Raw genomic sequence first — 21799 nt, 5'->3', positions numbered from 1 at the left:
AATTTTGTTCACTGTTGTTTGTCCAAAACCTATAATTCCTAGCATATAATAGGAGCTAAATAAATAGCAAATAAATGAATGAATAACTGATCTCAATTGATGTCCCCAAAATCATTAATAAGCAGGCAATAAAAATATGATTATCTTCATTTTATAATTATAAAACATCTTCCCTGGTAGCTCAGTTGGTAAAGAATTTCCCTGCAGTGCAGGAGACCTGGGTTCAGTTCCCTGGGTTGGGAAGACTCCCTGGAGAAGTAAGTGGCAAACCACTCTAATACTCTTGCCTGGAAAATCCCATGGACAGAGGAGCTTGGTGGGCTACAGTCCATCGCAAGAGTTGGACACGACTTAGAGACTAAACCACCACCATAACTACAAAACAGGGAAATTGAGTTTTCAGACTAGTTTAAACCTAGTCTAGGTTTCAGACTAGATTAAAATGCAACTCTTAGGCCTGGAGTTCAGTATTTAAGCTGTTATACCATGATGCTAAAATGTGGCTAGTTTTAAACCACTTCAAATAATTTTTAAGTCATTTAATCCTTTTCACAAACATGGCAACATTTTTAATGGGAAAAAAGATCTTAACAAAAATGTATTGGTAATTCAATTATCCTATCAAACATAAAACAGAGCAAGTGAAAAAGTAAATGTTTGTCCTCTCTATATATTTTTTATTTCCTATATATTTTTAAAAACACATAGTATTTAGTAAGATATAGAATGCAAAAGTTAAAGCACCCAACTTACAGCCTACATTACACACACAAACACAGATCTTACATCCTCTAGTGTCTTCCATTTTTCTCCCAACAGAAAACTGTCTCTCCTGGAACCATAAGGTTAAGTAAGAGTGCATCTTTTAAGCTTCTGTTATAAAATAACTAAAATAATGAACTTCCTTGATGAAACACTATCATTTTTAGGAATAATAATAATGTTAAAAGTGTTTTTATTTCCTTATATCACACATAAGCCCTCTCATATACAGTTGCCACAGAAATGATAACGTCACTAAAGATGCCCCATTAAAAGTGGACCCTTCAAAATATTTAAACATACCCTTTTAAAAGCCATTCATTGATGGGTGTGATTGATAAAAGCTGAAGAAAAAGCCATACTGCTGCTGGGAAGAATGCAAGTGTAAAGATCTGAATAAAAAGATGTAGTTTTATATGCACCAAAGCACTTGTCAGCTCCTGTGAAAATGAAGGACACAAAATAACATAGGTAAGAAAACTATTTCTGAAGAGAGATTGCTGCCAAAACAACATCATATGAATTAGGTTTCATTTAATTGAGATATAGTTAACATATAATGTTGTACTAGTTTTAGGCATACAACACGATGATTCATTGTGTATACTGCAAAACGATCACCACAGTAACTCTAGTTAATATCTATCAGTTTGGAGTTATTTCAGAGCTAAAATTTTTTACCTGTAAGCATACGCATAAGAGATAGACTTTAAGAAAAAGAAACTCTTCACGGTAATTATATTTTTATATAAAACTTATGAAATATTCTCATTTCTTTCAAATACAATACACCATAACAATTTAGATTCATAAAATTCTGGAATACAGCTAAGTTAACTACCTTAACACTAGCATAGATTTCAGAATTGCTGACACTATAAACACACACACGGGATGCTACAGAAAAACCCACACAAACTTTTTGGCTAACTCAAAAGAATAAAGTCTTATTTAAAAATTTTGGCAGGACCTAGCATTTTAATTAAATTTGAGACCCTTTATTCATTACACCAGACCTGGCAAGGCCTCAACTTGGCAAGATGTTACTAAATCTACACACAAATCATAATTTAAAAAATTTTTTTTCCCAATAATATTCTATAATTCCAAAGGGCTCTTTCCCCAAAATCTACTCACTAGATTTTTTTTTAAATGGGTCTAGTATTACCTTTTTATTATGTGAATACATGTAATACAAAATAAGAAAACTATAAACTGGTATTTTTTTAATCACTAGATTTCTCTGTTAACATTTACTGAATAGCAGAGCTCTGTGCCATGCTCTGGCTTGCCATTTTTATGAATGTTACCTCATTTAATCCTGACAACAACTCTTATTAGGAAGATATTATCTGATGAGAACATTGAGACTGAGAGTGAATCAGAATCAAACCCATTTCTAGCAAGCTATCAAACCCATGCACGCCTGTTTCTACCAGCAAGTCACAGCACTGCCTCAAGAGGGAGAAGGTTTGCATGGAGACATGACATACCAGGAATACGCTGTGAGTCTCTCAGCTGGAAAAGGATGTAACAGTAAACTGGGATTTCAATATGTCCAAACTAACAAGCATTTACATTTGAATTTCTTTGAGTTATGTGGTTATTCAGAGGAAATGAAACAAATTCAGAAAGTAACAGAAAACATATAAAACACACAGTCTTTAAAACGCGTTCAAAGATTCCACAGAGTCACTGATTATAAACTTAGCACTACAATGTCCCTCACCTTCCCTAGTTCAAGTTAAGTCATGAAGTGGCCTCAGAGACATTAGTCACCTCATGCGAGGAGCTGACTCATTGGAAAAGACTCTGATGCTGGGAGGGATTGGGGGCAGGAGGAGAAGGGGACAACAGAGGATGAGATGGCTGGATGGCATCACCAACTCGATGGACGCGAGTCTGGGTGAACTCCGGGAGTTGGTGATGGACAGGGAGGCCTGGCGTGCTGCGATTCATGGGGTCGCAGAGTCGGACACGACTGAGCGACTGAACTGAACTGAACTGAACTGAAATAGTAGGTTAATGCACGCTCATTCACTGATCACCACTTTCTGCCATCTGTCTCAGCGGCTCCCACCCTTCATCTCTCTATGTGAAGACACACTGGGAGACATGCAGATCCAATCTCAATGCATCTCTAAAGGCACAGGCATCTGTGGAACTTCAGGCAACCCGGATCTAACGGAGAACACTCTGGGCTGCCTGAAGCCATGCTGGGTGCCCACATCAGAGCTCACGTAAAAGGGGCCGTCTTACACCGAACCAGACGTTTCACCCCAGAAAAAACTTGAGCACCAGCAGCTGGAAGAATTCTCAGGAGTCTTGAAACCAAATCGCACTCAAACACACTCAGAGGGATTCTACAAATACCAAATAACTATCAGTGGGTTTTTATTTTAAAAAAAATTAAAATGACTAGCCAGAATGCAGTAAACAAAGGTATTGGTATACAGTTCTTATAGGAATATAAAACGCTTTAACTTTTCTGAAAAGTAATTTGGGAGAGTATCTCAAGGACTAAAATATCACTCATATTCCTGAATTTCAAAATGTTTTGGCTAGGCTTTTCACCTAAGGACATAAGAAGTGGTTACAAGCATTTATATATAGAAAGAACTGATAGTCATAGCATTATCTATTACAGTAAAATTGGGAATCAGCATATATGTCCAAAAGTGGGAGAATAACTAATAACTTAGGGTAGCAACAGAGTGTTAAGAGCTATTAGAAAATATGTTAAAACTGTGTAGACTACCCCAATGTTCATCGCAGCACTGTTTACAATAGCCAGGACATGAAAGCAACCTAGATGTCCATCAGCAGATGAATGGACAAGAAAGCTGTGGTACATATACACAATGGAGTATTACTCAGCCATTAAAAAGAATGCATTTGAATCAGTTCTAATGAGGTGGATGAAACTGGAGCCTATTATACAGAGTGAAGTAAGCCAAAAAGAAAAACACCAATACAGTATATTAACACATATATATGGAATTTGGACCGTGAACTTCCAGATGTTCAAGATGGTTTTAGAAAAGGCAGAGGAACCAGAGATCAAATTGCCAACATCCACTGCATCATCGAAAAAGCAAGAGAGTTCCAGAAAAAAAGCTATTTCTGCTTTATTGACTATGCCAAAGCCTTTGACTGTGTGGATCACAATAAACTGTGGGAAATTCTGAAAGAGATGGGAATACCAGAGCACCTGACCTTCCTCTTGAGAAACCTATATGCAGGTCAGGAAGCAACAGTTAGAACTGGACATGGAAAAACAGACTGGTTCCAAATAGGAAAAGGAGTACGTCAAGGCTGTATACTGTCACCCTGCTTATTTAGCTTATATGTAGAGTACATCATGAGAAATGCTGGGCTGGAAGAAGCACAAGCTGGAATCAAGACTGCCAGGAGAAATATGAATAACCTCAGATATGCAGATGACACCACCCTTACGGCACAAAGTGAAGAGGAACTAAAAAGCCTCTTGATGAAAGTGAAAGAGGAGAGTGAAAAAGTTGGCTTAAAGCTCAACATTCAGAAAACGAAGATCATGGCATCTGGTCCCATCATTTCATGGGAAATAGATGGGGAAACAATGTCAGACTCAATTTTTCTGGGCTCCAAAATCATTGCAGATGGTGACTGCAGCCATGAAATAAAAGACACTTACTCCTTGGAAGGAAAGTTATGACCAACCTAGACAGCATATTGAAAAGCAGAGATATTACCTTGCCAACAAAGGTCTGTCTAGTCAAGGCTATGGTTTTTCCAGTGGTCATGTATGGATGTGAGAGTTGGACTGTGAAGAAAGCTGAGTGCCGAAGAATTGATGCTTTTGAACTGTGGTGTTGGAGAAGACTCTTGAGAGTCCCTTGGACTGCAAGGAGATCCAACCAGTCCATCCTAAAGGAGATCAGTCCTGGGTATTCATTGGAAGGACTGATGCTGAAGCTGAAACTCCAATATTTTGGCCACCTCATGGGAAGAGTTAACTCATTGGAAAGACCATAACGCTGGGAGGGGTTGGGGGCAGGAGGAGAAGGGGATGACAGAGGATGAGATGGCTGGATGGCATCACCAACTCGATGGACATGAGATTGAATGAACTCCGGGAGTTTGTGATGGACAGGGAGGCCTGGCGTGCTGCGATTCATGGGGTCGCAAACAGTTGGACACGACTGAGCGACTGAACTGAACTGAACTGATGGAATTTGGAAAGATGGTAACGATGACCCTATATGTGAGACATCAAAAGATGTATGGAACAGTCTTTTGGAGTCTGTGGGAGAGGGTGAGGGTGGGATGATATGGGAGAATGGCATTGAAACATGTATATTATCATATGTGAAATAGATCGCCAGTCCAGGTTCAATGCATGATACAGGGCACTCAGGGCTGGTGCGCTGGGATGACCCTGAGGGATGGGATGGGGAGGGAGGTGGGAGGGGGGTTCAGGATGGGGAACACATGTACACTCATGGCTGATTGATGTCAACATATGGCAAAAACCACTACAATATTGTAAAGTAGCCTTCAATTAAAATAAATAAATTAATTTAAAAAAATAAAGTCTAAAACATTTTAGAAAAAGCAAACAAACAAAAAAAAATGTGTAGACCAGGATGTAGGAGTTCGCGAATCTCTTCCTACTTAACCAACAGGCATGTCATTGGCTCAACTTAAGGAGACCAAACCTGGCAACTCATTACTTCAGTCAGCACCTGCCTCCTTTCTAGGTACCTGGACTATCTCTCATAATTCAAACTTTCACAAGTTGTCTGACCCAGAAATTCTACTTCAAGGAATTAATCCTTCACATGTATTATCAAATGTAGAAAATAACATATTTTTAAGTTAGCCTTTTCAGAATGTTTATGATAGCAAAATGTCATAAGTTATACAAATGTCTATCAACAGAAAATGAGGAAATATATCAAGACACATTCTTAAAATATAGTATTTTTCAACATTCAAAAAGAAACAAGGAGTTTTTTATGTGCTGATATGAAACAATCCCCAAGATACGTGTTTTGAGTAAAATAAAGTAAGGTGGCAAACAGTACAAAATACCACAGTTTGACAGCGGGGGTGGGGAGGTACATATATATATGTTCATTTTACATAGAGTATCTCTGGAAAGAGATACAGAAACTGTTCATATTGGTTTCCTCCAGAGAAGAGAACTGAGTATTTAGTAGAGGGGTGAAAAGAATACTTCTCATCATAAATACACTTATATCTTTTGATTTATGTTCATAAAAGTGAATAAAATACAAATTATCTTATTTTCAAATATAAAGAAAAAGTAAATAAAATATTAAATTACATGAAAAATTACCATTATACAATATAACATAGAAAAATAAAATTGTATATTGTGTATGTATGTGCATATTTATGCAAAAATATGTATACATATATATAATATATATACAATTTTTAAAAATTCTTTATTTTTAAAAGTCTCTACATACAAAACAAAGTTCCAAAGACTAGCATGGAGAAATAAGAAAGCCTTCCTCAGTGATCAATGCAAAGAAAGAGAGAAAAACAATAGGATGGGAAAGACTAGAGATCTCTTCAAGAAAATTAGAGATACCAAGGGGACATTTCATGCAAAGATGGGCACAATAAAGGACAGAAATGGTATGGACCTAACAGAAGCAGAAGATTTTAAGAAGAGGTAGCAAGAATACACAGAAGAACTGTACAAAAAAGACCTTCATGACCCAGATAACCACTATGGTGTGATCACTCACCTAGAGCCAGACATCTTGGAATGCGAAGTCAAGTGGGCCTTAGGAAGCATCACTATGAACAAAGCTAGTGGAGGTGATGGAATTCCTGTTGAGCTATTTCAAATCCTAAAAGATGATGCTGTGAAAGTGCTACACTCAATATGCCAGCAAATTTGGAAAACTCAGCAGTGGCCACAGGACTGGAAAAGATCTGTTTTCATTCCAATCCCAAAGAAAGGCAATGCCAAAGAATGTGCAAATTACCACAAAATTGTACTCATCTCACACGCTAGCAAAGTTATGCTCAAAATTCTCCAAGCCAGACTTCAACAGTACTTGGACTGTGAAATTCCAGATGTTCAAGCTGTATTAAAAAAGACAGAGGAACCAGAGATCAAATTGCCAACATCCACTGGATCAAAAAAAAAGCAAGAGAGTTCCAGAAAAACATCTACTTCTGCTTCATTGCCTACGCCAAAGCCTTTGACTGTGTGGATCACAACAAACAGTGGAACATTCTTAAAGAGATGGGCATACCAGACCACCTTACCTACCTCCTGAGAAATCTGTATGCAGGTCAAGAAGAAACACTTAGAACTGGACATGGAACAACAGAGTGATTCCAAATCAGGAAAGGAGTATGTCAAGGCTATATATTGTCTCCCTGCTTATATAACTTATTTGCAGAGTACATCATGAAAAACGCTGGGCTGGATGAAGTACAAGCTGGAATCAAGATTGCCGGGAGAAATATCAATAACCTCAGATATGTAGATGACACCATCCTTATGGCAGAAAGTGAAGAAGAACTAAAGAGCCTCTTAATGAAAGTGAAAGAGGAGAGTGAAAGAAAAAGTTGGCTTAAAGCTCAACATTCAGTGCACTGGGATGACCCTGAGGGATGGGATGGGGAGGGAGGTGGGAGGGAGGGTCAGGATGGGGATGGCTGATTCATGTGAATGTATTGCAAAAACCACCACAATATTGTAAAGTAATAAAAAATGCTCAACATTCAGAAAACTAAGATCATGGCATCTGGTCCCATCATTTAATGGCAAATAGATGGGGAACCAATGGAACCAGTGATAGACTTCATGTTTTGGGGTTCTGAAATCACTGCAGATGGTGACTGCACCCTTGAAATTAAAAGATGCTTGCTCCTTGGAAGAAAAGCTATGACCAACCTAGACAGCATATTAAAAAACAGAGACATTACTTTGCCAACAAAGGTCCATCTAGTCAAAGCTTTGGTTTTTCCAGTAGACATGTATGGATATGAGAGTTGGACTATAAAGAAAGCTGAGCACCGAAGAATCGATGCTTTTGAACTGTGGTGTTGGAGAAGACTCTTGAGAGTCCCTTGGACTTCAAGGAGATCCACCTAGTCCATCCTAAAGGAAATCAGTCCTGAATATTCACTGGAAGGACTGATGCTGAAGCTGAAGCTCCAATACTTTGGCCACCTGATGTGAAGAACTGACTCATTTGAAAAGACCCTGATGCTGGGAAAGATTGAAGGCGGGAGGAGAAGGGGACGATAGAGGATGAGATGGTTGGATGGCATCACCGACTCAATGGACATGGGTTTGAGCAAATTCCAGGAGTTGGTGATGAACAGGGAAGGCTGGCGTGCCGCAGTGTATGAGGTCGCAAAGAGTCGGACATGACTGAGCAGCTGAAATGAACTAATATAAAAAATATGTCTAGGAAAAAAGGACTAAAATTCACACAATGTTAAGAGCAGTTATTTTTATTCTTTCTAATCTTTCTACGTGGGGAAATACTACTTTTGGAATCATGAAAAAAGTTATAAAAAATGTAGTTAAAAAAATACAAGCTGACCTGATAAATAACGATTAGAAACAAGTGACACTGTATCAGACTAATGGAACAGTAAAGAAGCCAGCAAAATGAATCACAAGGGGCTGCTATGTTGGGTCATCAAGGTCTTCTTAACAACATGGAGTTAACAGACATGAAATGTTTCCAAGAAAGATTCCAAGACTGTCACAAAAACCCAATGTTCTATATTTTTTGTATCTTCTTCATACAATCTTAAAGCTAAAATAAGGTAGCAGTGGAAAAGAAAAAGCAAGTAAACACTATAAAATTCAAAAGAGTATTACTCCAAACATATCCGTGTAGAATTTAGGGCCACATACTTAAACACCATCATGAATAATTGAAAAGTTGATTTCGCATGACATTTTGTTTACTCACATGTAATACAGGTCGAATTCCATTAAAATAAACTTAAAGGGATACTCCACATACCGGGGCCTCACTGACAGCATCAAGAATTGCTTAAAATCAGAGGCTCAGACTGGGATTTGGAAATATTTTCATTACATACCAATTTCCCTGCTAACCCTTATTTGACCTTTACTGGATTTGCTTTGAGAAGCAGCCTCATAGCTCTGGGCTGGATACAAGCAGCAGTAGCCTCAAGTTTAGAATTTGCTATAGTTACTTCTAAGCTAACAGGATTTTTGAAAAAATGATCTGTTTAGGAAAATAAGGAAAACTAAACATTTTAGTCTACTGGGGACCCTTCTCAGGCTCTGAGCTTCCTGTTCATCTTTGCTCCTCTCCCAGGCCAAGCACAAGTTTACAAGGCTGCAGGACCTGTGGTCATAAGCACGTCTGGGTACCTGTTTAAGTGAGATTGGTCCCGTTACAATCTCTTCAGTGACTAATCCTCTGAAACTGCAGGTCTGAAGCTAACTAAATATAAAATATATTTCAAATGTGACCATATTTCATAACACTACAAAAGAAAGTTCAGAAACCATTTCAACAGGTATTTCACAAACTAGAAACCAAGAGTTATAAAACAAGATTTAGCATTAAATCTTTTTAGCATGAAGTATTAATACACAGTCCTTTATAATTGTAATAAATGAACAAAACAAATTTTAGAATACACATCATTACCTCAACATATAAGTAATACTACATGAAATGTTCAAGATAAATCAAACTTGAGTGGGACCAATGTAAATGCTTGCAAATAGACTCAAGTTAATAATAATTTGCTGTCTCCTATGTGCAAAAATGCACTATTCCAGGACCTAGTAGGATAAAAAAAATAGTAGCCCCGGCTGATATTAATTTGATTATTAACTAAAACACAAGTAACATGAAGATCAGATTGCTACCTCCTAACTTACAACTGTTCACTTGCTTGGGAAATTAGCAAGGCCTAGTGATGGTTTAACACTACATAATGATACAATCTAGGGCATCTTAAGTTAAATGGATCTTGAAAATGACTTAATATTGTATTAGTTTGAAAAGGGCCCTTAATGGAGGAAGTGGCTTTGATGGCTGCTTAGATACCATGATAAAACACAGGATCCAGGCATTTCATCATCAGAGCCAAATTGGCTGGATGAAGGTTTCCTAGGTGCTTACAGAAGAATTTGGTCCTTAGAAAATGCTGGTAAGTATGACATTCTTCCTTCTTCAACTCCTGCATCCCACAGAGTTGGCTGCTTGACAGTATAGCGTTAAGCAAGAAACTAAAGGAGTGAGAGAATCAAATCTTGCCAGATTTCCCAAGGCATAAAGAAAAACTGTTGGAGAAGGAAATGGCAACCCACTCCAGTATTCTTGCCTGGGAAATCCCATAGACAGAGGAGCCTGGAGGGACTCAGTCCACAGGGTTACAAAGAGTTGGAATCGACTTGGCAACTTCACAACAGAGAACAGCTGCAGACATTAAGCAGCCAGCAGGGGATGTAGTTAGAGCAATGTGTCAAGCACAGGGCTTGGGTGAGGCACCTGTTCCACAAAGAGAATCAGCCAAGGCCAGCAGGAAGACCTCCAGGGAAGAGCCATCCAGTACCACAGGAGTGGCAAGTATCTTTCTGTATCACTGGATCCCACATCTGAGAACCAAATGTAGAACTCAGGTGTTGACAGAGAAAGCCTGTGCCCGCCCCCCCAAGCACCAACCATAGTCCTCTCACGTCAACATAACTTACAAAAACCAGAATGTAACCTATTTAGGAAATCTCATTCTAAGTCAGTTTCAAAAGAGCAAGTAATTAGTGACAATATTTCAAATTCTTGAGACAAAATTCCTCAGACATTACACAGGGGTCCCTTCTATATCAAAAATGCCCCATTGGTAAGATTTATACCAACTTGACAACTACAGAATACATAAATTTAGTCAGAGCATGCTTTTTCCAAGTTGCTACTAGGATGGTCAAAAGTGAAGGTAACTAAATACAGTTTTTATTCAAAGCACACTTAAAAGAAAATTAAAATAAATACAAGCAAGATGTAATGTGGAAACAGAATTTTAAACCTATTTCCAAAAATGCCCCAAATCCTGACATAGTAAGAGTCCCTACCTACATATTACATATGAATAAGCATATCTTAGAATGACAACTTTACAAGCTCAACATAATTTCTTGAAAGGTAAACGGGTATTTTCTTCTTTTCTTCTTTTATTACAATTCAAAGGAGAATCATAAATTCTACTCATTCCTCTCTCGGATGTTAAAATATCTCGATTTGTTTAATTCTAAAAGAATCTCATATTCAGGGATAGCTAGATCAGTAAATAAAATTACCTGTGTGTGTTCATGATAGATGGTGGTTTAATGTGAAAAATTCCTGCATTTCAGTTAAAACACTCATTAATATGTTTATATATTAATATGTAATAGATATGCCATATTAATAGGTAATAGATATGCCAACAAAGAATATACTTAAAAAAAAAAACACACAAAAATTAGTTAAAAACTATAAGCAGCAGCATTTGAGCAACACAAGTCCTAGAAGCTAAAGAAGATCCACAAGTTATGGAAACCTAACTAAACATCAGTGGCTCCAGAGTGCCCCAGCAGGGGCCACTACAGTGACCAACACAATCTGAAAAAGACCGGAAGTAGATGTTTCAGTTCACTGTATTAAAAACATAACCACTCTAACCACACCTTCCTTTGGTCTCCATGCCGCTGTCCAACTATAGTTCAGTATCTATGATACGCAGTTACTAGGTACAAAACTCAAGTCCTTTGCAGAGGTGCAAGTCACTCTCTGTGACAGGGAAGCCTTCAGACTGTAAATACACATGGCTTTACAAAAGGAAACTGAAATTTCAAAGCAGTAAGCGCAAATTAAATTTTTCTCCCTGCTTTTCATGTGCCCCCATAGGTAACAGTACCTCTGTATTTAATGATAGTCCGCTGTTAAAGAATATTGTTGCGACAGCAATGTAAGAGACAGTTATTTCTGGCTTCAGTGGTCCTAAAGAGAGAGAAATGAGTCACTGTTAGATTAGCATTTCCGACAGGCATTTACTTGACACGAAAGAAGAATCCATTGGAGGAGAACAAACGGGACTTTAAATCTTGGTGTTGCCTCTACTGTACTAATGAGCTGACAGAGCTGAGTGTTCACTGTGAGGCAGCCTAACTCTGGACAGGATTTTCCGGAGGGCAAGGACCACGGCCGTCCAGTTCAGCACAGAATCCTCAGACCAGAAGAATGAAAATAAACACTGCTCTCACACAGGAGAGCAGACAGGCAGCATCCTTCTACATTAATTCTGATTTTATCTGCCACAGTATCTGTGCTTATATAACAATCAAAATTCTCCCCCACCAGCACCACCAAAAGAAGAAAATCAGTGGAAGAAGTCCCCTTCTTTTTAGCAAATATTATCTTATTTCTCCTAGGATATCAGAGATCAAACCTTATATTCATGCACGTTCAGTTCTGCCCGCGTGCACTCAGAGCACAAGTATTTATTGAGCACTTACTATATGAATAAGATAATGCATATAGAGTAGCAGAGTGTGTGTGTGTGCGCTTAGATGCTCAGTTATGTCTGACTCTTTGCAACCTCATGGACTCTAGCCCCGCCAGGCTCCTCTGTCCATGGGATTCTCCAGGCAAGAATACTGGAGTGAGTTGCCATGCCCTCCTTCAGGGGATCTTCCCAACCCAGGGATCGAACCCAGGTCTCCTGCACTGCAGGCGGATTCTTTACTGTCTCAGCCACCTGGGAAGCCCGAGTAGCAGAGTACTTAACAATATATTGTTAAGATTGCTAAGATTAAATTTTGCCAGGCCCCAGGAATACTGTGGTGAACCAGATAGGGCTGATCTTTCACCTCTGGAAAATCTTCTCTAGAGACAAAGTGGCACCACCCTAGAGGTGCTAATACTATGGGTATAACAGGGACGACCCTAATATTTATTGACTGATTGATGTAGATTATACACAATCGGGGGCTTCCCTGGTGGCTCAGTGGTAAAGAATCCAGCTGCCAAAGCAGGAAACACAAGCTCGATCCTTAGGTCAAGAAGATACCCTGGAGAAGGAAATGGCAACTGACTCCAGTATTCCTACCTAGAAATCCCATGGATAGAGGAGCCCGGCAGGCTACAGTCCACGGGGTTGCAAAAGAGCTGGTCGTGACATAGCGACTACACAACAAACAAGAGCAGACACAATTGACTTGAAGACCTAATTCACTAACCAAAGGACAACGCTGCAATTCTGAGAAAGTGCCATTTTATCCCCATATAACAGTGGTTCTCCAGCTGTGGAAATTTTGTCACCCATGGACGTTTGGCAATGTTCTGAAACATTTTTTGGGGTTGTTATAACTCAGGGGGTAGGGTGCATTACTGACATCTAGTAGAGACCAGGAATTCTCCTAAACATCCCGGAGAATATTTTTTAGAATGATCATATCCAATGATATGAATTATCATATCCAAAATCAAACGTATCAGAATTATCATATCCAAAAATGTCAATAACAGTAGAAACTAACACAACATTCCAAAGCAAGTATACTCCAATAAAAAAAAGGGGAGTTCAAATGTATCTGTACTTCATTATTTCTTATACTGAAAACTAAATAAATCCAAATAAATATTAGCAAAAAATTTTTTAAACATCAATAGTGCCAGGGTTGAGAAACCCTAGCACGGACCAACATTTTAAAATCTGAGATCACCTCATATTTGACATTTTATACAGCCCTCTTACAGGAGGTTGAATAGTATCCCTCCAAAATGCATGTCTACTAGAACCTATGAAGCTAATTTGGAAATTGGGTCTTTGCAGATGTAATCAGGTTATTAATAAGTGGTCTAATTGGATTGGGGGGAGCTGTAATCCAGTGACTGGTATTCTGGTAAGTGGAGGCAACTCTGGATATGGTCACAAACAGAGGGAAGATGGCCTTGTGAAGACTGAGGCAAGGAACCAAGGATATCTGGTAACCACAAGCCAGGAGAAGCAAGGAAGAGCTCTTCCCTAGAGCATTCGGTGGGCAGACAGCCATGATCACATTTTGATGTCTGAATTCTGGAAAAAAAAAAAATTTCTGTTGTTTTTGCCACCCAGTCTGAGGAAATTGGTAGTGGCAGCGCTAGGGAATGAATACACTCCTGCAGAGCCAAACAACAGGACCAAAATCGTGCTTCCTCCGCTGCCTGCCACTCTCCACCATTCCTATAGGTACTGCTCAATGAAAAAGCCCAAGCTCAGGAAGAATCACCACTCAGTCAGTCAACAACATTTTACAAAAATATTTATTTATTTGTTTGGCTGCCCCAGGTCTTAGTTGCAGCATGTGGGTCTCAGTTCCCTGATCAGAAATGGAATCCAGGCTCCCTGCACTGGGAGCTCGGAGTCTTAGCCACCGGACCACCAAGGAAGTTCAGTCCACAAACCTTTTTTATGCTACTACAATGCTACATTTTCAGAGAAGGCAATGGCACCCCACTCCAGTACTCTTGCCTGGAAAATCCCATGGACAGAGGAGCCTGGTAGGCTGCAGTCCATGGGGTTGCGAAGAGTCGGACACGACTGAGCGACTTCACTTTCACGTTTCACTTTCATGCATTGGAGAAGGAAATGGCAACACACTCCAGTGTTCTTGCCTGGAGAATCCCAGGGACGGGGGGAGCCTGGTGGGCTGCCGTCTATGGGGTCGCACAAAGTTGGACACGACTGAAGTGACTTAGCAGCAGCAGCAGCAGCAGTACATCAGTGAAAAAAAGAAACAAAGATCTCCTTCAACACTGTGATACATTATTTTAGATACCTGGCATTCACACAGATCATTTTGCTATGATCTGAGAAAAAAGGAGCAAAGGGGGAAGGCTGGTATAGAGGTGTTACACTTCAATGCAGTGAAAGAGTTTCAAAAAAGAAGTACATTTTTTTTTTCCAACATACTTGTGAGTGAATCTGTCTCAGCCACTCACACTTTGGAATAATATTTCATCAAAGCTGAGGAAAGGTGATTCAGGAGCAGATTTGAAAGTCCAGGAATCGGGTTCACTTTGGAAGTAAATGCCTTCCAGGAATTTTTAATATCCTGTTTGTTTGCTTTTTAAAAAAACTCATAGCATTTTTCTTTTCCTTCAATCCCAAGTGTTTTTTGAGATCTATTCTTCTCAACTGTGCTTCTATCCACAGTGGTGACCCTGATTTTCTGTATATGATGGGTTAGAGTTACCAGTATGGGCTTCTCTGGTAGCTCAGACAGTGAAGAATCTGCCTGCAATGTGGGAGATCCAGGTTTGATCCCTAGGTCAGAAAGATCCCTGGAGAAGGGAATGGCAACCCACTCCAGTATTCTTGCCTGGAGAATTCCATAGACAGAGGAGCCTGGCAGGCTACAGTCCATGGAGTCGCAAAGAGTCACACGACTGAGTAACTAAAACACATACACAGAGTTAACAGTATATTTGCAAGCGATAGCTAGGCAACATATCCAAAGACGCATCTCCATAGCAAGTACATGAAATGACTTGGACTGCATGTTTCTTTTGGGCAGCTAAAGCTTACTTTAGTTAGCCAACAACTGAATCTTTTAAAAAGCTAACTCTTCCCACACTCCAGACACATACACATATATAGACAAACATCATAACTATTAACCAATGGGCACAATTCAGTGGAATGATCCTTCACTTTGAATGTTTTAAATCCTAAAAACAATGTGTACTGGTTTTTTTTATTAGATGCAGATCTAAATAACTCTAATCCATGGAAGAACCTGGTGAGGCTATTCCAGGTCCACTGACAATGTACCATTTAAAGGGGAAGGAGGAATCAATTCTAATTTGGAGAAACCTAAAGCCCCTTTGAGACAGCTGCTAATGGATCGTCCACTGTGTGAATGAGGAACTAGAAGCTGGCAGGGCTGAAATTAAAAGCTGATAAATATTTGCACAGAGTGAGAGTTGAAACTATGCTGTGGAATGATATTTGGCCTCTCTCCAAGGTCATGATTATATCTTCCAAGTCATGAATATAACCAGGTTCAGATCTTGCGATGGCTATAAAGAGCAAAGGAGAAATGTAAATTAGAACTTTTCCTTAAACGAAAGCAAAAAAAAAGAGGTTTATCAGTGAAAATGGGATGGGATGGCAACATCAAAAGAAAAACTAACCATAAAAACAGAGCAACTTTGGGACTTCAAACTCATATTTTATAAATATGAGAATGGGGGTGGGGAGATAGAAAATTATTTGGAATGCTTAAGAATGCAACGAACTATTATTTCATAAAATCTACTATCATCAAGTAAATTTCATTCCTAAACTTCATCTAAGGTGTTCATGCTAATGTTCTTAAGTTTATGCAGGAGCATGTTTCTGGTTATGTTTTCTTAAAGGAAAAATGAAGCAATTTCCTTTTTAGAAGGTATGTCTTATTAATAGCAATAATTTCAGTTATAGATGCAAGTAGAAATAAGAAGCTTACTCTATACTTCCAAAGAAGCCTTTCTTTCCTAGAATGAATAGTACAGTGTTGAACTCTGGTAAACTCCAAGATGGGTAGAGCTCAGGGTGCCCCTGGGTTGAAATGCAACAGAATATCTACACCTGAAAATCGCACATTCACATCTCTCCTGGCTCTTCACGTTTAACTTTTTAATATATTTAAACATGAAATGTAACTGAGTAAAAAGAACAGAAAAGTAAGAATTAAATGATCTACGCTGGTATCTGTTCCACTTTTTCCACTGTGGAAAGTCATTCAACTTCTCTCACTTTAGCGTTCCCACCTCTGTAAATTTCCAGCCATATATAACTCACCCATTGGTATACAGATTGCTTTTAAAGGGAGGTCACAGCAAAGATGTGATACTTTAAGTGTAGAAGTCCTACACTTCAACACAGAGTGAGGTCATTAAGGTGTTGATCCAGGTAAAGATGAGGAGACCCTCTTAACAAGTTGAAAACAATCACAACTTCCTGCTGAAGAGAACAGAAAACTGTTCAACTGAAAATTTCTCAGTCAATGTGAGTGCATTCAAACTGTATATGAATTCCAGTGTACAGACCCAAAAATGAAACTTCTGACTACGAGGGACAAGCAAAAAGAGATGCTTTAGATCATTCTGTAGAGCACAAGAGGCCAGAACACTTTCAGCCACCATTCCTCTCCTGGGTCCTAGATTTTTGTTGTTTTAACTAATGGAGTCAAAGTGTTGTTTAGTACTATTCAGAAGTTTGTTTTTATTGAAGAAGATTTACAGGTGGGAAGGTCAATTGAAGATACTTGATACAAGAACTTATCCTGAGGGTCTGTATAACAAATCCCAAACATTTAACTTTTTTTTTTTAGAAACAGTAACTTTTACACTTGGATATCTCTCTCAAAAAAAAAAAAAAATCACATGAGTACACAGTTGTCTAATATTAGCTGAATCTGCTCAGCTTCTTTTGGGCTATAAAAATCAGAGTATGGAAAACGTCTTTATTACAGAGAGCCTTTCTTTATAATGGTTATTCATTTTTAATGATTTATTGCCAAGAATGGATTTATTGCCAAGAATGTATGGATGTTGCAACTGGTATGATATAACGGAAGTCCCGGTTCCCAGTCCTTCCTCTCCCCTGAGCTAGCTAACTTGACCTAGGGTGAGTCACCTGACCTCAGGTCTCAATACCTTCAGCTGTAAAAGAAACATGTTGGCTTAAAAGGATTTAAAGTTCCCTCTCAGCTCTTAATAGTCTTCTCTTTTATAATTAAACAAACTCTAGATTAATGGCATAGGGACTAGTGAAAATGGAAAACAATATTTCTAACATACAATAACCCCCAAAACTTCACTAAGTAGAATCTGAGGGAACAAGCAAGAATGCATCTCACACCTGTCACTGGGGGGAAGCCCTGGGAAAATGATTCAGCAGTCCACAACCCTCCATCCCACTGAGCAGCCCAGGAACGTAAGAGAAAAAGGAATTTGACCAAACCTAGTCTCTGCAGATCTCAACGTGGAGGATCATACATTACCTGTAACATCACCTTAACACTCAGCAAATCAGAGACCTAACACTGTAAGCTACAGACTCTGCAAGTGAAACGTACACCCGAGATCACCACAAAGATACTCTCTAACACTCTTCATACCCAGCAAGCTTCAGGGACAAGGGAACTGATTGGACAGAACCTGAATACTAGCCTTCACAAATTTCCCGAAAGCTCACAGAGAAACTATGTCAAAGGAGAAACTGGTATCTTCAGCAGGATAACCAGCCCAACAGCTTTACTCTCACAGCTATACATCCTCCACATTGTGGACTACGTTGAACAGAAAAGGAAAGAACATAAAAGAAAAAGTTTTAATCTCTACTGTCTTTGTTCAAAAAATTATTTTTAAATGTTTTCTGAAGCTACCTCTAAATGGAGGTATTGAGGGCAGAGGGTAGAAGGAACCGCTGTTCCCCTGAGACAGCATTTCATTCACTTTCATCATGTTTGAACAAAAAGGTACAAATAACTTCAAATAGCCTCCTGACTGTTCACTCTGGCATGAACATTGTGTGCTCACTTCCGTCCTTATCTGTCCCTGTGTGGCTGGTGTGTAAATAAGCATGAAATAAGCATGCTGTCAATAAGCATGAAAACTGCCAAACGAAGTCAAGCAGACAATGAACTAAAGAAATTCAATGAACATTTATGAAAAGTGAGACATGCTTGTCTAAGGGTGGGAGGAGGTGTGGTGGGACAGGAAAGGCTAATGCTATTTCCAGTCATTTCCACCAATGCCCATCCACACAGGACAAGGATTCCACTATTCAGAGATCTGGGTGTGATTTTTAAGCCCGCCTACATTTCCTTGCCAAAATACACAGCACACAGGGTCTAACACAGCCCGTATCTGTGAAACTGCTAAGTGTAGCAACTGTGCCGGCCGTACACGGAAGCAGTGAGTGCAACGTGTCAGTCGGCTTGGGAGTTTGTGCAGCGGCAGAACGGCAGGAAAACACCACTCTCCAACATGTGGGCCACCAAATCTGAGTTGGAAGAGGAAAGAGTATCCCTTTTTCTCCCCCCGCCGCCGGCCCGCCTTTCCTTTTTTAACGTGGGGGAGGGGAGTGTCGAAAATGGACAAGGTAATGGTGTTCACTCCGATAGATAAGGAACTCCAGGCAACCTAGCGTCCCTTGGGATAGGATGCTACTTTGAAGGCAGGAGGGATAAGTTTCATTCTCGGTAACCTCACTGCTTGACACTAAGGATTCTCAATCCTTAGTCCGCGGCAAAGGCAACCTGCGTTCAAATTCCCTTGCCTCCTTCCTAGTTATAAATCCTCTCTGGGGCTGACAAATTGAAAAATCAGCTAAAAGGCCAAAAGACACCAAGGGCTGGTCAGTGCCCCTAAGAGAGGCAGACACTCCCCAATTCCTGTCTCCCTCTCCTGTCCAAGACTCGAAAATTAGTTCTGAAGTGGGAACCGCGGCGGAGCATGCAGAGGTGGAGCACTTACCCCCATTCATCCCTATGGACGGCTCCAGCTTTGCTCCCGCGATCGCCAGTACTATTCCAATCATGAACCATTCTTTCCTCATTCTCTCCAGCAGCCTCATGTTTGTTAGGGTGGGTGGGTTTTGTTTATTTGCTTGGCTTTTTTTCTTTTTAAGCTACGGTCGCTTAATCCCCAGGGCTTCTCCACACTTTCCAAGCTCCCACCTGACATGCAGCAGAGCAAGTCAAATTGCTACTTGTAAATTAAAGACCAGGGGGTTGCTCCGGCGGCTTTGAGGAGGGCTGGGAGTAGTAGTATCCAGTGACAGGAAAGTCTCACTGAGCGCCGCCATCTCTACCGTACGGCCCCTAATAGAAGCACACACGAAACCGCGGCTCTAGCCGCGCCTACCAAGCGCAAACGCTCAAAAGCGAACGTTTGGGCGAAAACGGCCGGCGCTGGCGATTAGGGAAGGAAAGCTGGCTGCCTGGTAGGGCTGACAAACTCGCCGCAGTCGAGACCTGAGGAACCTTAAAAATGACAGGGACGGGGAGTGACGTGAGGAGCCACAGCCTACTTGTTCTATCAAGGGTTCCAACAAACCTGCCCTGTAGGCACAGCAACCCGCCCTCTCGGAGTACATCTGCGGAAAGATTCTCTTTTGATTCGCCTTGAGCCTGCGGGAAGGGTCAGGGTGCTCTTGAGTCAGGGATTTCTCCGTTGGCAGCTGGAGCGGCGGGCTGCAGGGTTATTGGTGGCGAGCCTCTTCGAGACATTACGACGCTTCCTGGACGCCGGCGTTGACGTGTACGCTGGGGGAAGGGGAGGCCGCGCTCTGTCTCCGAGCTCTCGGCGCTTCAGGAGTTAGCCGAGCTCGTCAGCCGCCTGGGGAAAGCTGCGTCCCCGCAGCGGGGAAGCTTTAGCCTCGAGAAATGGGTTGAGGATTGGGCACCGAGCAGATGCCCACAGACAGAGGACCGACGCGTCCGGGAGGGCTTGCCAGAGCCCCAGGTCGGTCGCCCCCGGAAGGGCCGTCAGCCCCAACCCCCTTCGCCACTACCGGCCCCGGAGTGGGGACTTTGGAGGTTCAGCCCCGCTACCGGAGACCGGATCTCGAGCTCTCTCCCTGCCTCTCAACCAAGCTGACGAGGGTCAGAGTGGGCGTCTGAGCTGGCTTCTCTGAAGAGTGCACGCTTTTGCTAGACCCCAGACCGTGCCCAACCATCATCAGGGCAACTGTGGGAAGAGGGTCAGGTTCGGCAAGGAAAAAGTGGTGAGCGACCGAGTTGGGGCGGGGGAGGGCGGGTCCTGCCTTCCATTGCCCCACGTGCAAGATTCTTTCCCTCCCCATTTCTCCCTCTAAGTGTTTTCTGATAAACAGTGACATTGCTAGTTTCGTGAATGGACTTCTACCCATAGACCCTGCAGGAATGTTAACTCCTTCTCTTATGCACCCCAATAAATAAATCAGGAAAATGCTGTGTTCTCACCAAGAACTCTGATCACTGGAAATGATTTTTAGTTGTAGTGGTTACCTAAAGGGAAAGAACACAAAGCACTGTGAATTCTGCATCAGGTTCCTATGGATACTGTAACATATACCTCAAAATGGAAGCCAGAAGTCCCAAATCAGGGTGTTGCCAAGGCCACACTTCCTTTGGAGCTTGTGAGGAGAAAATCCTTCCGTGTCTCTTATAGCCACTATTGGTTGTTGGCATTACTTGGCTTCCTTGGCTTATGGCCACAGCACTCCAGTCTCTGCATCTATTTTCACATTGGTGGCTGCTGTTGTGTATATCTCCTATAAAGACATTTGTCATCCCCTGGAGAAGGAAAAGGCAACCCACTCAAGTATTCTTGCAGAGAATTCCATGGACAGAAGAGCCTGGCAGGCTACAGTCTAGGGGGTTGCAAAGAGTTGGACACCACTGAGCAACTAACATACCAATAGGAGTTCACCTTACATTGTTCTCATGGACTTTATGTCTAATAAAATGGTAATAAAAACCTGTCCCATCAGGCTGTTAAAAAGATTCAGTGGTATAGTGTATATGTCCATTGCTTTGCATGGAAAAAATACTCATTCATTTATTCAAAAAAAATGTTTTTTGAGCTTCTACTTTGTGCTAGGCATTATTCTAGATACGGGTTGTTACAAGGAAAAGTAAGAGACAAGGTTTCAGCTTTCCTTGTGTGTTCCAATGACATAGAAAAGTAATATAAGTGCCATGATGATAATATAACAGGTCCAACCAGTGAGAGAGAATAACAAGGAAGCTACTTTGAGTGGTTGGGGGAGGCCTTTATGAATGGGTGCAGTTTAAACAGACCCAAATGACAGGTGAATGTTCAGAATGCCTGTATTTGAGAGATGAGCACTTCAGGCAGGAGGAGCAACTGGTGAACAACCTTTGTAAAGGCCCTGAGGTGGGAATGATCTCGACATGTGTATTAGTCTCCTATTGCTGCTGTGACAAGTTAACTCAGTGGCTTAAAACAACATAAATTTAGTACCTCATAGTTTAGGGGTTCAGAAGTCCAAA

General features: G+C 40.7%; 1 protein-coding gene across 9 annotated transcripts in view; it reads right to left on the bottom strand.

The window, feature by feature from the left end:
• Window positions 1-20733, bottom strand: part of SLC10A7 (solute carrier family 10 member 7) — a 318026-nt gene extending 297293 nt beyond the window's left edge. For 2 of the 9 annotated variants that reach the window (XM_061384058.1, XM_061384057.1), the window contains exons 1-3: window positions 19278-20723; window positions 11689-11771; window positions 1066-1202 (exon numbers count right to left, since the gene is read on the bottom strand). In XM_061384058.1, the coding sequence (XP_061240042.1) occupies window positions 1066-1202; window positions 11689-11771; window positions 19278-19377 (320 nt within the window). In that variant the 5' untranslated portion in view covers window positions 19378-20723. Of the gene's footprint in view, window positions 1-1065; window positions 1203-11688; window positions 11772-19277 lie in introns of all 9 variants that reach the window. The other 7 variants (XM_061384062.1, XM_061384059.1, XM_061384056.1 and 4 more) reach the window with 7 other exon arrangements.
• Window positions 20734-21799: the final 1066 nt, after the last annotated feature.

Source organism: Bos javanicus, chromosome 17, assembly GCF_032452875.1.
Source record: "Bos javanicus breed banteng chromosome 17, ARS-OSU_banteng_1.0, whole genome shotgun sequence".
Taxonomy (NCBI): domain Eukaryota; kingdom Metazoa; phylum Chordata; class Mammalia; order Artiodactyla; family Bovidae; genus Bos; species Bos javanicus.
Note: the sequence above shows the minus strand (reverse complement) of the source record. Positions and strands in the feature narration are given on the sequence as shown.